The 13946-nt window shown below is 52.9% G+C and overlaps 1 protein-coding gene across 1 annotated transcript in view; it reads right to left on the bottom strand.

Annotated features, from left to right (window-relative positions):
• The window catches only part of LOC137618087 (histone lysine demethylase PHF8-like), a 210306-nt gene that overhangs the window by 115405 nt on the left and 80955 nt on the right, over window positions 1–13946 (bottom strand). The window contains 1 exon segment of the mRNA XM_068348062.1: window positions 8420–8580. Coding sequence (XP_068204163.1) covers window positions 8420–8580 — 161 coding nt within the window.

The raw sequence follows: 13946 nt of genomic DNA, 5'->3' as shown, positions 1-13946 counted from the left end.
TTTAATATGGGTGACTCACCCCTTAGGAAGGGTGGTAAGTCCCTGCCATACTGGCTTTGGCTTTGCCCGGGGACTCCATATTTGAGTGTGTAAGTACTCAGGCAATAAGGAGTCCCTGCACCTCGCTAGCATTGCTGTGAAACTGCTGCGGCCTACATAAGCTGTGTGTGAAGGTGAGAAGAGTGACTCGTCCAAGGAAGTTGACCTGAAGTTCTTCAGATGGAAATCTAGGCTAGGACTCTCCCAATACCACCTCGTCAGGGTATGGGGATGCGACAGTATTAATTTTAATACTAAGAACACAAGGAAGCATGGTTTACCTGCACTGGTTTGAGGTCAGCTGTGCAGAGAACCCAGGATGCTGCTTTCTCCAAGGGAGGAGAGGATGAAGAAAAGAATAAGGGCCAGACAAACCTTTTCATTCACGCAGACTAAAACCGGGTAACAATGCTCTCAACCTTCTGCTACCTGTCCATTAACCCTTTTACCCCCAAAGGACGTACTGGTACGTTTCACAAAACTCATCCCTTTACCCCCATGGACGTACCGATACGTCCTTGCAAAAAAATGCTATAAAATGTTTTTTTTTTCATAATTTTGATAATTTTTTTTAGAAAATTCAGGCATTTTCCAAGAGAATGAGACCAACCTGACCTCTCTATGACAAAAATTAAGGCTGTTAGAGCAATTTAAAAAAAATATACTGCAAAATGTGCTGGGGAAAAAATAACCCCTTGGGGGTTAAGGGTTGGAAATTTCCAAAGAGCCTGGGGGTAAAAGGGTTAAGGAGCCTAAGGTTAGACCAGCTGTTGTGCAGCCACCAAAGGGCCAATAGAGAACGTATCGAGTCTCCTGTGTGTCACATCTTGCAGGTAGTGGGCTGTGAAGGTCGTCTGACGCTTCGACACCCCAGCTTGCAGGACCTGCGTCACTGAATAGTTCTTTTTGAAGGCCATGGACGTAGCTATGCCCCTGACATCATGTGCTCTGGGGCGACGTGACGGAGGAGGGTCAGGATTCAAGGCTAGGTGAATTACCTTGCGAATCCAGGCTGAGATGGTATTCCCGGTGACCCTCCTCTTCGTTTTCCCAGTGCTCACAAACAAGGCTTGCACTTGGGGACGAACTGCAGCTGTTCTTTTAAGATACAACCTCAGACTCCTTACTGGGCACAGTAGGAGATGGTCTGGGCCATCTGTTACAGAACGAAGACTCGAAACCTGGAAAGAGTCGACCCTAGGGTCCGGCACTCCCGGATTCTGAGTCTGGGCAACAAACTCAGGGACGAACCTGAACGTTACCTCCCCCCATCCCCTTGAATGGGCGATGTCGTATTAGAGACCATGGAGTTCGCCGAATCGTTTGGCCGAGGCCAAAGCTAGCAGGAATACTGTCTTCCAAGTAAGGTGGCGATCTGAAGCCTGGCGTAATGGTTCGTAGGGAGGTCTCTTCAGAGACCTGAGAACTCGAACCACGTTCCATGGAGGAGGTCTCACTTCCGACTGAGGGCAGGTAAGCTCATAACTCCGTATGAGTACAGAAAGTTCCAGCGAGGAAGAAATGTCCACTCCTTTGAGCCTGAAGGCTAGACTTAAGGCTGAGCGATAGCCTTTCACCGCCGAGACTGAAAGGCGCATTTCTTCCCACAAATACAAGAAGAACTCCGCTATTGCTGGAATAGTGGCATCGAGTGGAGAGATACTCCTTCCACGACACCAACTACAGAAGACTCGCCACTTTGCCTGGTAGACCCCTGCGGATGACCTGCGCAGGTGTCCAGACATCCTATTCGCAACTTGTTGCGAAAATCCTCTCTCAGCGAGGAGGTGCTGGATAGTCTCCAGGCGTGAAGTCGAAGCGAAGCTACAGCTTTGTGGAAAATGTTGGCGTGTGGTTGTTTGAGTAGCTCGTGACGTGGAGGGAGTTCTCTTGGGGGCTTCGACAGGAGTTGCAGGAGGTCGGGAAACCATTCTGCGTGATGCCATAGTGGTCATCAATAGATTGAGCGATATTCTGGTCTTGTTGAGCACCCTCCTCATCAGACAACGGGGGAAAGGCGCAAACGTCGATGTTGTCCCACCGTTGTTGGAAGGCATTTTGCCAGAGAGCCTTGGGGTCCGGGACTGGGGAGCAGTACAGCGGGAGCTTGAAGTTCAGTGCTGTAGCGAACAGATCCACAGTCGGGGAACCCTACAAAGTCAGGACTTTGTTGGCTACTTGAGGATCCAAAGACCATTCGGTACTCACTATCTGCGTCGCTCTGCTCAGACTGTCGGCGAGCACATTCCTTTTGCCTGGAATGAAGCGAGCTGAAAGTGTGACCGAGTGGACTTCGGACCATCTCAGTATTTCTACTGCAAGATGGGATCGCTGTTCCGAGAAGGTACCTCCCTGCTTGTTGATATAAGCCACTACTGTGGTGTTGTCGCTCATCACCACCACAGAGTGGCCCGCCAGGACCTGATGGAACTTCTGAAGTGCCAGGGATACGGCCTTCATTTCTAGCAGGTTTATGTGGAGGTACCTTTCTGATTCTGACCACAGGCCTGAGGTCCTGTGGTTCAGAACGTGGGCCCCCCACCCTATCTTTGATGCGTCCGAAAACAACATCAAATCCGGGGGAAAGACGAGAAGATCCACTCCCTTTCGTAAGTTCTCGTCTGCTAGCCACCACCAAAGGTCCGTCTGTTCCGCAGGACACATAGGGATCAGAGAGTCCGGGGAATCGTGTCCTTGATTCCACCGAGACTTGAGTCGCCACTGGAGGGGTCTCATTCCGAGGCGACCATTGGTAACCAGACGGGCCAAGGAAGAGAGGTGGCCGAGGAGACGTAACCACGTTTGGGCTGGAAGTTCTTCTTGTTTGAGGAAAGGCCTTGCGACCTTCCTCAGCCTTGCTATCATGTCGTCTGATGGGAAGGCTTTGTGGAGATTGGTGTCTATGACCATGGCTAGGTATACCAGTTTCTGGGAGGGCTGCAGAGAGGACTTCTCGAGATTTACCATGATCCCCAGATCCTGGCAAAGCTCGAGAAGCCTGTCTCGGTGGCGAAGAAGGGTTGCCTCCGAGTCTGCTAGGATCAGACAGTCGTCCAGGTAACGGAGGAGACGGATACTGATCCTGTGAGCCCACGATGATATCAGGGTGAACACTCTGGTGAACACCTGAGGAGCTGTGGAGAGACCGAAGCACAGCACCTTGAACTGGTAGATCTTGTTGTCTAGGCAAAATCTTAGGTACTTCCTGGAAGACGGATGGACTGGGATCTGGAAGTACGCGTCCTTCAGGTCCAGTGTACACATGAAGTCTTGCGGTCTCACTGCAAGTCTGACCGTGTCTGCCGTCTCCATGCTGAACGGCGTCTGTTTGACAAACCCGTTCAGGGTCGAGAGGTCGATAACTGGTCTCCAGCCTCCAGACGCCTTCTTTACAAGAAAGAGTCGACTGTAGAAGCCTGGGGACCCGTCCACAACTTCTTGGAGAGCGTCCTTCAACATGGTCTCGACTTCTGCCCGGAGGGCTTGCCCCCTTACCGATCCCATGGTAAGGGAGCTCAATGACACTGGCCTCGCTGTCAGGGGAGGTAGAGAGGATGTGAACGGGACGTGATAACCCTGAGCGATCACGGAAATCGTCCAGGTATCTGCCCCGAGTTGCTGCCACCTTGTCGCGCAACTTTGTAGGCATCCCTCCACTGGTGGACATGCAGGGGGACTGTCAATCCTAGCGTTTACGGCCTCGGCCGCTCCCTCTAGGATTTTTACCTCCCCTGGAGGACTTCCTGCCCTTCCTGTCCTTGATGGGAAAGGGCTTAGACACCTTTGGCTTCGCTGCTGTAGTCTTTTTTGTATTCTTAGCTGGACGGGGCTGTTGAGTTGCTGGAGGTTTGTAGGGCCTTGATGTCAGGGCCCTATGGAGGAGGGAGTCTTGGTTGGACTTCCTCCACCTCTCAGCAGCTAGCTCCACGTCCTTAGACTCGAACAGACTCTTACCGAGCACGGAAGTGTGTCTGAGCCTGCTAATGTCGGAACTGGGGACTTTCTGGTGGAACCTCTCGGCAACTGCGTCTCGACGTTTCAGGATCGTTTTGGCCCACAAGCTCGAGACTTGGTGGGCCAGAAACTTGATGGTCCGCATGCCAGAGAGTAAGAATGTCTCCAGTGCCTTCCTGGTGCTTTCTTTGGACAGGTCCTCAGACCGCACCAGGATGCCCAGAGACCCCAGCCAGATGTCAAGCCACGAAGTTGACTGCATGGCACACTTCGCCACCTTCTCCTGGCTTAGGATCTCAGTGGCAGAATACGAAACCTGCCGGTTGGAAAGTCTCTCTAGAGGGACTCCCCCAGTGAGTTCTTCCACAGAATGGTGAATGGGAAGACTCAAACAAGTCTCCTCTAAGATCTCGAAATACCTCCTCTGGTGGACTCGAGGAGGAGGGAGGAGCTTGTTACCGGCGCTGGATCTGTTGGAGGAAGCAAGCTCGGAGAGCTGGCCTTCAACCTTGTCTCTGGCACTCTTCATCCCTTGTGACCAGGGCAAGGCTGCACTGGCCCTAGAGGGCTTCTGGGTGCCGTAGACTCGGTCCAAGACCGTGTCCTTCCCCTCACGAGGAGGAATCTCAGGGTCCGGAAACCCATTGAGATTTCTCATGAGGGTCAGAACTTGCCAGAACGCATGTTCTGACTCTTGATGCTCTCCTCCTGAAGGGCTAGCAGCAAAGTCTCCAGTCCCCAGTGGCTCTTCCTGGGGAACACGTGGACATTCTCCGAAGGTCTAGCTGGTTCCTGTCTGATCCTTGCAGAAGACTTCAGCAAAGTCTTCGAGTCCTTCGGCTCCCTCCTGGGAGGGATACAGGACTCTAGCAACGATGGATGCAGGCTCTTCTCCAACCCGGAGTGAGGAGACTTCTCAGGGAAAGGCGGAGTTTCCCCCATTGGTGTGATGGGAGAACGGACCGCCTCGTCAGACTCCCCTGAGGATGGAAAATCCTCGTCCGCAGGGGAAGGAGAGAAAGTCTGGGGGGGGAGAAGGAGCCTTGCGCAAGTATTTCCGAGGAGACAGCTTAGCCCTCAGAGAAGTCACCACGGAGGGGAATCCTCTCTTCCTCTTCAGGGAAGACGAGGTAGCCACTGCTTTGTGACCTAGTTCAGAGAACACAGGCTTAAAAGCCTGCATGAGAGCTATGACTATGGTACCAAACCAGGGCTGTTGGCTGACAGTCGCACTGTCAGACACTCCCTCTGGAGGGAAGGGGATCGAACGATCCCTAGGAGGAGCCGACAAACGAGGGTTCGCCTGAGCTGAAAGAGAGTCCTTAGACCTGTCCGGAAACCTCCCCTCCTCCGACGAGCGCGCTGTTCTGCGCTTGCGAGGGGGGGAACGAGAAGAAGATCTGTCCGCCTGAAGCCCCATGAAGTCGCGTGCGGGATCGCGCTGGGGATCGCGGCGTGAATCGCGCGCGGGTGCGGGAGGCCATAGGTGAAGGCGAGGGCGTGCGGCGCGCAAGAGCTGGAACGTGGGGCGGTGTTGAAGGCAGGATAGGAGCTGGAGCGTGAGCAACCTTCTGCTCGCGTGTGCATGGGAGCGCAGGAACCTGCTGATGAGCCCGTGCGGGCGAAATTATTGGGCACGCGTGCGCAGGAGAAATATTCCTAGCGCGTGGGCATGGAGCGCGCGTGACAGGAAGCATGGGGCGAGGGCGCGATTGCGCAAAGGTGAGTTTGCACGCTGGCGCGCAGGAGAACGATGCGCAGGTGGTGCAGGAACTGCCCTCTGAGGCAAACGAGGGCGCGCTGCGCGCACAGGAGATCGTGGGCGCGCATGGCGTGCATCAGGATGCGGGCGTAAGGGCGTGTGCTGCTGTGATGGGCGTGTAGTGTGCGCAACCGGAATCGGGCGCACTGGTGTGCACTGCTGCGATGGGAGCGCAGAGTGCGCAACAGGATTCGGGCGCACAGGTGTGCGCTGCTGGGCTGGGCGCGCGCGGCGCGCAACAGGATTCGGGTGCACAGGGGTGCGCAGTTTAGAAGAAGAAGGCATGGGTACCTGTGAGCACCCGTGCGCTAACTTAGGTACCTCCTGTACTGCACGCTGGAATGTAGGAGAGCGCTGGCGCGTTGGTGAGCGCTTGCGCGCTGTGTCAGGAACTGCGGCTGTGCGCTTAATTCCAGAAGTGCGCTGATGAAGAGGAGAGCGCTTAAGCGCTGTAGCAGGAACTGCAGGAGGGCGCTGGCGCTGTAGCAGGAACTGCAGGAGGGCGCTGGCGCGCAGGAGAGCGCTGACGCGCTATAACAGGAACTGCAGGAGGGCGCGCAGGATATCGTGGGCGCGCAGGGGGACCTGGCGCGTAAGAACAGGAGCAAGAGCGCGCACGCGCGCAAGGGATTGCAGTGGCACTAAGTCAGAAACAGCAGCAAGACGGCGCACAGGGGTTGCCTGGCGCTTGAGGGACTGAGGCACATTTTTGCGCTCAAGTCCCTTGTGCCCCGAAGGGACCGGTGCCAGTACAATGACAGGATTAGCATCCTTGAAGGGTGATGGCGGGACAGCAGGTCTGGAGGGTGACAGGTCAGGGGGTCCCGAAGGACGACCTTCCACCGAAGGAGATCGCGAACGATCTTCGAAGAGGTCTAAGGTGGTAGCTGGCAGGACCGGAGAACGATGAGTCTCCTCTGCAGAGGACTGCGGGGACGACGAGCCGAAAAGGCGCCTCTTAACTCCCTTGTGAGGAGAAGGAAGTCCTCTACGGCGAAGGGGAGGACGAGCCTTCCGCCTTATACGCCCTCTAGGAGACGTGGGATCAGCAAGCTGACCTTCGTAAGGCCTCCGCAGAGGAGTCTCGGTAAGTGAACTCCCCCGGGGGGAAGAATCACCAGCAGGAGAGACCGTGGGACTAAGTTCCGCCCTAGAAAGATGTTCGGAGGGGGAATCAGAGCCTTCAGCTACCTCAGCAACAACAGGAGCAGTTTGATCCGACACACCGGAGGCCTCCGTTATAACAACGTCGACGATAGACAGAGGGTCTACGTCTCCTATCGCCGGCGACTGTTTAACAGCTGCTCCCAGCTTGATCATATCAAACAGGGCTTCCTTGGAGGGCGAACCCTGAAGCCTCAAGGAAGACCAAAGCTGTAACAAATCACGATTAGGTACAGGGAAATCAATATCCTCCTCCGAGGGAGGAGGGGCAGCTGCCTCGCTATGGGAGGCAACTACCTCTCCCGCACCCCGGGATCGGTCAACAGAACAACGGTCTACGCTCCCCTTCGACGGCCTCTCGGAAGAGACCGATCGAGTGGGAGCTTCAGAGGAGGTTTGGGCTACGGAAGAAGAGGCCTTGGGATTTTCTCTCTTCAAAGAAGCCTTTGGAGGAGAAATATCCCTTTTGGACTCCTTCCGGCGCCGGGCAAACCTCTCCCACTGGGAGGTAGACCACTCCCTACACTAACCGCATACATTACCCCTTTCACACCGTTGGCCCCTACAATGAGGACACAAGGTGTGAGGATCTGTGTCTACCACCGACATAAAGGTCCCACAAGGGCGGTCAGGTAAAACCAGGACACGTACGCATGATGATAGAGGCCAACTTCACACACTCTGAGAAAGAAAAAGCAAAACAGATTAATGGCAGTCAAAGCAAGGGTGAGAGCAGACACGTCTGTTCTTCACCCGAGCCAAAAGTAAAGTGAAGTATTCACCGGTGTGTGTGTGTGTGTGGGGGGGGGGTTTAGCAAGCTACCCCCCGGTAACTAGCGGTGGGGGTAGTAAACCCTCGTTAAAACTCTAATGGCTCGTCATTCAGCTCCGCCGAAGTAATAACCCATATTAAATAGCGTGGTTTGTATTTCATTTACGGAACAAATCACTATTACAATTATCACCCACTGCCTGTAGAACAAAGGACATAAGGCCCTATACAGGCGGGACATTAACCCATTATACTGTATACGCATCCTCAGTTAGTTAATCTATGCTGTGTATATAACTTAACAGAACAAGCCTGAAAAATATACATTAAACGCACAACAAAATAGAAAACCAAAATCTGAAGGCTTCATTAATCCAAAGTCAAGTCTCAACAACAAAGCAGTAGGAGACATTTTCACACAAAAGACCCCAAAGACCCCAAAAAGAAAAAGTGAGTGTCTGCAGACAGGTGACTGGAAGAGTACATGTACTTACCCTTCCATCACTTTACTTCCACATAACTGCCTAATAACCAAACTTTAACAATCAAACTAGCTTGCACCATTAAAACTCCAGTACAATACTCAAAGACTTTTCTAATTGGAACAAAAATATATTTTCTGATATATAAAGACTTAGAAATAGTTTATGAAATGAAAAACTAATACTATATAGACTTTCATTTCAATGCATAACTAATTATGTAAAAAAATGTTTTACCTTACTTACCAACATAACTTTCTACATCCAGAACATTAAAGGAATCATGGGGAACTATAAGGTCGAGGCCATTTTTGTCTTCGACCAAAACGGGATTATTAAAACCATTTGCAATAATGTATGGCAGTGTTAATTGTTGACCTCGTAACCGAAATACAACATCATCACAGCTGTGGAAATAAAAGACGATGATAAGTTGAAGAGATACAATCCTTCATTTGAATAAACAACTGATAACACACTTAAGAGGACATATCAAATTGAATATAATAAATATTAATTAAAATTAAATTTTAGAACACTTGGTTAGAATGTTTACAACTTTTCAGTAGGGTATGTAGCATAAAAAAACACTTTATTTTAGAAAGACAGTGGATGCAACTTCATAATTTATTTGTATGACAACCAATTCGTGAAGTCCTTGTAAGCTGAGAGGTCTTGTTAAGCTAATATTTCCAACCGACTTCTATAAAACAACAGCACAAGTGAAAAAATCTTCATAATATATATTGTAATAGCTATATGATTAAACTCACAAATTTTAAGTAATTTGTATTTTTCCTAACAGTACTTACCTCTAACTACTTTCTTAGGAGTATCTGGGATTCTCCTCCCAACCGACCAGAATTTTGTGTAGTTTCCCCTATCTCCGTTTTCTATAGTGGGTCCCTCTGTGGCGGATGGATAATCGCCGAGGCGACCCGGGTCAGCGAGAGCGCGGGGCTAGGTCTCGGTCACCATTAAGTTTTTGATAATTATGGTATCGAACTCCTGTAAGACACTCGGGGAAGGATGGGCGGGCAATAACCCGAAAGTAGTTCGAGGTAAGTACTGTAAGGAAAAATACAAATTACTTAAAATTTGTGATTTGTTCCAACACGGAGTACTTACCTCGAACTACTTTCTTAGGAGACTTATACTTTAGGAGGCGGGGGTAGTCTTACAGACCGAGAGACCTGCTGGATAATAAAGACTGAACCTAGATAGGAGGCTAGGTTCTTCTGACCACCAAACGGGATATGAGACTTGGGGAGAACTCCGCAAAAAACTATATAATGTCTAAGTAACTCACCTCTGTAGAGATCTCTGTACATGGTCGTCTCTAATGAACGTTTCTCACATGGGAGGAGTAAGGGGAAAGGGAATGGAGGGAAAGCAGGGACAAGGGGGGAAAAAGTAAGGAAGAAACTTGTGTCGCTTGGGACTACTTTCCACGGTCTTCCCCGCGGCTTCAACCTTAAACCTTTTGGAGTGCGGAAATGACTGGACCAATAGAGGAGGAGTCCAGAGACTTCCTAGTACAGTTCTTCAGGTAGTGGGCCGTAAACGTGGACTGCCTGGACCATGTGCCCGCCTTCACGATCTGGTCCACCGCCAAGTTCTTCTCGAAGGCTAGCGAAGTGCTCAGGCCCCTAATATCATGGGGGCGCGGCTTACCCGGCACCGAGGATCCAGCACTGTCATAGGCTCTCTTAATAACTTGCAGTAACCAGAAGGAGATGGTGTTCCTGGACACTGCTTTTTTTACCGGGCCCGAAGAGACAAACAGACTCTTAATTCCAGGGCGAAGTCTGGCTGTCCTTTCCAGGTATTTCCTAACTGCCCTGACTGGGCATAGCAACAAATCCCTTGGGTTGTCTGATCGCGGAATTGCTGGAACTGAAAATCCCTCAAACCTAGGGTCCCAGGAGGCGGGGTTCTGCGTCTTGGCCACAAAATCGGGCAAAAACTTGAAACTCAAATCCTTCCATCCTTTTGAGTGGGAAACCTTATACGACAGCCCATGGAGTTCTCTCACTCGTTTAGCCGAGGCCAGGGCGAGAAGGAAGACAGTCTTGAGGGTGAGGTCTTTGTCAAGGATGTCCCTGAGGGGTTCTAAGGGTGGCTCAGACAGGGTCATAAGGACTCTGGCTACGTCCCACTGCGGCACTCTAGAGGAACGGGGAGAACACAATTGTTCGAAGCTCTTGACGAGTATCGAGATCTGCCGGGAAGCTCCTAGATCAAGACTCTTGAGGAGAAAGACCTAGCCCAAAGCAGCTCGGACACCTTTTGATGGCCGGGATAGACATGCCTAAGTCGTCTCTCAGATGGACTAAGAAATCCGCTATCTTTTGAATGGAGGCATCCAGCGGCCTGAGGTTCCGGGAGGCGCACCATTTAGTGAAAGTGGCCCATTTAGCTTGATAAACCGCGACTGAGGACCGTCTCAGGTAACCCGACATCCTCGTTGTGGTTTTCGACGAGTATCCCTCCTTCCTCAGGAGCCGCTCGATAACCTCCACGCTTATAGGCTAAGACCAAGGGTTTTCGTGAAACTTTTGGAAGTGGGGCTGACGGAGGTGGTCTTCTCTGTCCGGAAGCGGCCAGGGTGGAAGGACAGCCAGTTTCTTTAGGTCTGCGAACCACTCTCTCTCCGGCCACCCGGGCGCTACCAAAGTCATCCACAGGTTCTTTGCTCGTCTGACTCTGTTGAGGACCTGCCTGAGGGTCCCGAAGGGAGGGAAGGCATAAACGTCGAGGTTGTCCCAAGAGTGTTGAAAGGCGTCCTCGAACGCTGCTGCTGGGTCTGGCACTGGAGAACAGAACACGGGGAGCTGTGCGTTGAGTTTTGTGGCGAAGAGGTCCATCACCGGCGATCCCCATCTCAGGATGATTGTCTGGGCCACTTCTGGGTGTAGGGAGCACTGCAACCCTACCACCTGGCCCGTCCTGCTGAGGCCGTCGGCTAAGATGTTCCTCTTCCCTGGAATGAACCTGTATATGACCTAGATGTGCTCCTTTGCAGCCCATTCCAGGATCTTTGTTGTGAGACCACACAACTCTTTCGACTTTAGCCCTCCTTGCTTTTTCACATAGGCTACCACTGTGGCGTTGTCGCATATTAACGCCACCGTGTTCCCTCGGAGAAGGTGGACGAATTCTACGTACGCCCTCCGAACCGCCATCAGTTCCAGGATGTTTATGTGCAAGTTCTTTTGTTTGGGGGACCACTTCCCCTTTGCTGATTCGTCGAGAAGATGGGCTCCCCATCCCTCCTTTGATGCGTCCGTGAAGAGCAGCATCTCCGGAGGATCGATTGCGAAGGGCATTCCCTTGAGGGTGTTCGCCCTGTCATGCCACCATTTCAGGGTTTCCTCCGTCTCTGTGGACACCGTGACCAGCTTGTGCGGGGACTCCCTCGGGGCCCAGAATTCTCTTAGGTTCCACTGAACCGCCCTTAGCTTAAGTCTCCCCCGGGGGAATAACTTCTCTAACGACACCAGGTGGCCCACTAACCTCTGCCAGTCTTTGGCTCTCCTTGGAAGATTTGATAGGAGGGGGAGAATTATCCGGTCTAGATTTTCTAACCTCTCTGAGGAGGGGAAGGCCCTCCCCAACTTGGTGTCTAGAACCATCCCCAGGTAGGTCATCCTGGTGGAGGGTATCAGTTGTGACTTTTCTAGATTGATGGTGATACCCAAGTCCTTGCAGAACCGTAGAAGCTTCGCACCCTGCTCCTTCAGTAATTCCTCTGAGGCTGAAAGCAACAACCAGTCGTCTAGGTACCGGATCAGGCGGATGCCCTGCTTGTGAGCCCAGACTGACACTGTTGTGAAGACCCTCGTGAAGACCTGAGAAGCTGTCGACAGCCCGAAGCATAGGGTCCTGAACTGCAACGACTGGGAACCCCACTTCACCCTTAGGAACTTCCTGCTGGAGGGGTGGACAGGGATCTGAAAATACGCATCCTTGAGGTCTAGGGACATCATGAAGTCTCCCTCCCTCAAGGCTGCCTTCACCGACTTCGGGGTGTCCATCTTGAAGTCAGTCTTACATATGAACTTGTTGAGGGCCGACAGATCTATGACCGGCCTCCAACCCCCTGTTGCCTTCTCCACCAGGAAGAGCCTGCTGTAGAACCCCAGGGTGGGGTTCTTGACTAGTTCTAATGGCCCTTTGGAGAGCATGGCCGACACTTCCTCCTGTAATGCCGCCTTCTTCAAGGGGTCCTTGGGAGCCAACAACTCCGCCTGTCGGTCAGGAATTAGAGGGGGCGGGTCCGCCAGGAAGGGCACCCTGTACCCATCCCTCAGGACTGCTACGATCCATGGATCTGCTCCGTTGTCCCGCCAAGCTTGCCAAGAGTGTTTGAGGCATCCCCCTACCCGAGGCTTCGGCAGGAGTAGGGGGCCTCTCTCCCTACCTTCTCCTGGAGGCGCGGCTCGAACCTCCTCTCCTGGAGTTTGAGTAGCTAGGTCTAAAGGAGGCCTGCGGAGTCGTGCTTCCCCTACGGGGGCTGTGAGGCTTGATGCCAGGAAGCCGAAGGGGAATCTTGTCTGGGTTGGGCTGACGAGGAGTGGGGACCGTCTGGAGCAACTCTTCTATGCGTAGGATGTCTTGCCGCTGGGGGCCTGGACTCTCCTGCCTCCTTGATTTTTCTCACTCTCTCCTTCGCTTCCTCGACTGCCTTCAGGGGGAAGGAGTCGCCCCACACCGGGGAGTTCCTCATGCACTTCGCCTCCCTCTCGGGTAGCCTACGGATCAGTTTATTGAGGACAGTGTCTCTCTTCCGTAGGACCCAGTTAGCCGTCTGCGTGAGGGACTGGAAGGTGAGGAACTTCATTGCCTTCCCCCCTGAGCGGATCAGTTCTTGATGTAAAGTTTGATTCTCTGGCACTGAGAGATCATGAGAGGACTGGAAAACTACTAGGGTACAGGGCCACCAGTCCAGCCAAGACATGACGTTGACTATGTCCTGGGCCGTGTCCTCCATCATCGCGGCCTCCGCTGGGGAAAAACACACTGGGGCAGAGGAGGCCCTGTCTTCTGCACTTCCCTGGGTAAGCGTGGCTATTGTAGCTTCGACCGCGCGGGGACCCCCACGCCGACCGTCCGGGACGTAAAACTGTTTCTGTGTTCTAAGGCCTGGAAGCAGCTTGAAGGACCCTTGGGCCCTGAGGGAGTCCGCTTGACCCGCGAAGTATCTGTCGACATGGTCCATCCCCAATTTTACGTCCGGCGCTAAAGGAAGGGTTAGGGACGGCTTTTGTTGGACAGGGTTGTCCACTAACCTGCCCAGACCCCGAGAGCCAGGCCTGCTCCGTCGAGGGTTTCGGGTCGTCTAGCCTGTGGTGCCACCTGATGAGCGCCAGCATCTTTCTGTCGAAGGAGATCTCATCTGCCGAGCACTCTCCCCCTTCTATTAGGCCTTCTGCCATCTGATCTTCCACGTCTGGCACCCCGTCGATCACGGATGGAGCCACGTGGGAGGCTAGGTGCTCTCTCTCCCGCTGTACCAATGGCACGGAGACTTCCAGTACGGGTGGGTCCGCTGAGACGGGGGTAGCCGTCATGGGTCTACCCCCACCAGCGGAGTTCCGTGAGGCCCGGGGCCTACGATGATCTTCTGGTTGCTCCTCCCGCTTGGGTAGAGCTGCCGTGGAACCGGGGCTAGGGGGCCATACTGCCGGGCCGAAGGAGCAGCTCTCTCCGCTGGGCGGATAGAGCCGGTGCCTTCGCAGGCTTGGGCTTGGCGAAAGCGACTTGTGCCGAC

This window comes from Palaemon carinicauda, chromosome 24, assembly GCF_036898095.1.
Source record: "Palaemon carinicauda isolate YSFRI2023 chromosome 24, ASM3689809v2, whole genome shotgun sequence".
NCBI classification, from domain to species: Eukaryota; Metazoa; Arthropoda; class Malacostraca; order Decapoda; family Palaemonidae; genus Palaemon; species Palaemon carinicauda.
This window is presented reverse-complemented; position numbering and strand designations above follow the sequence as displayed.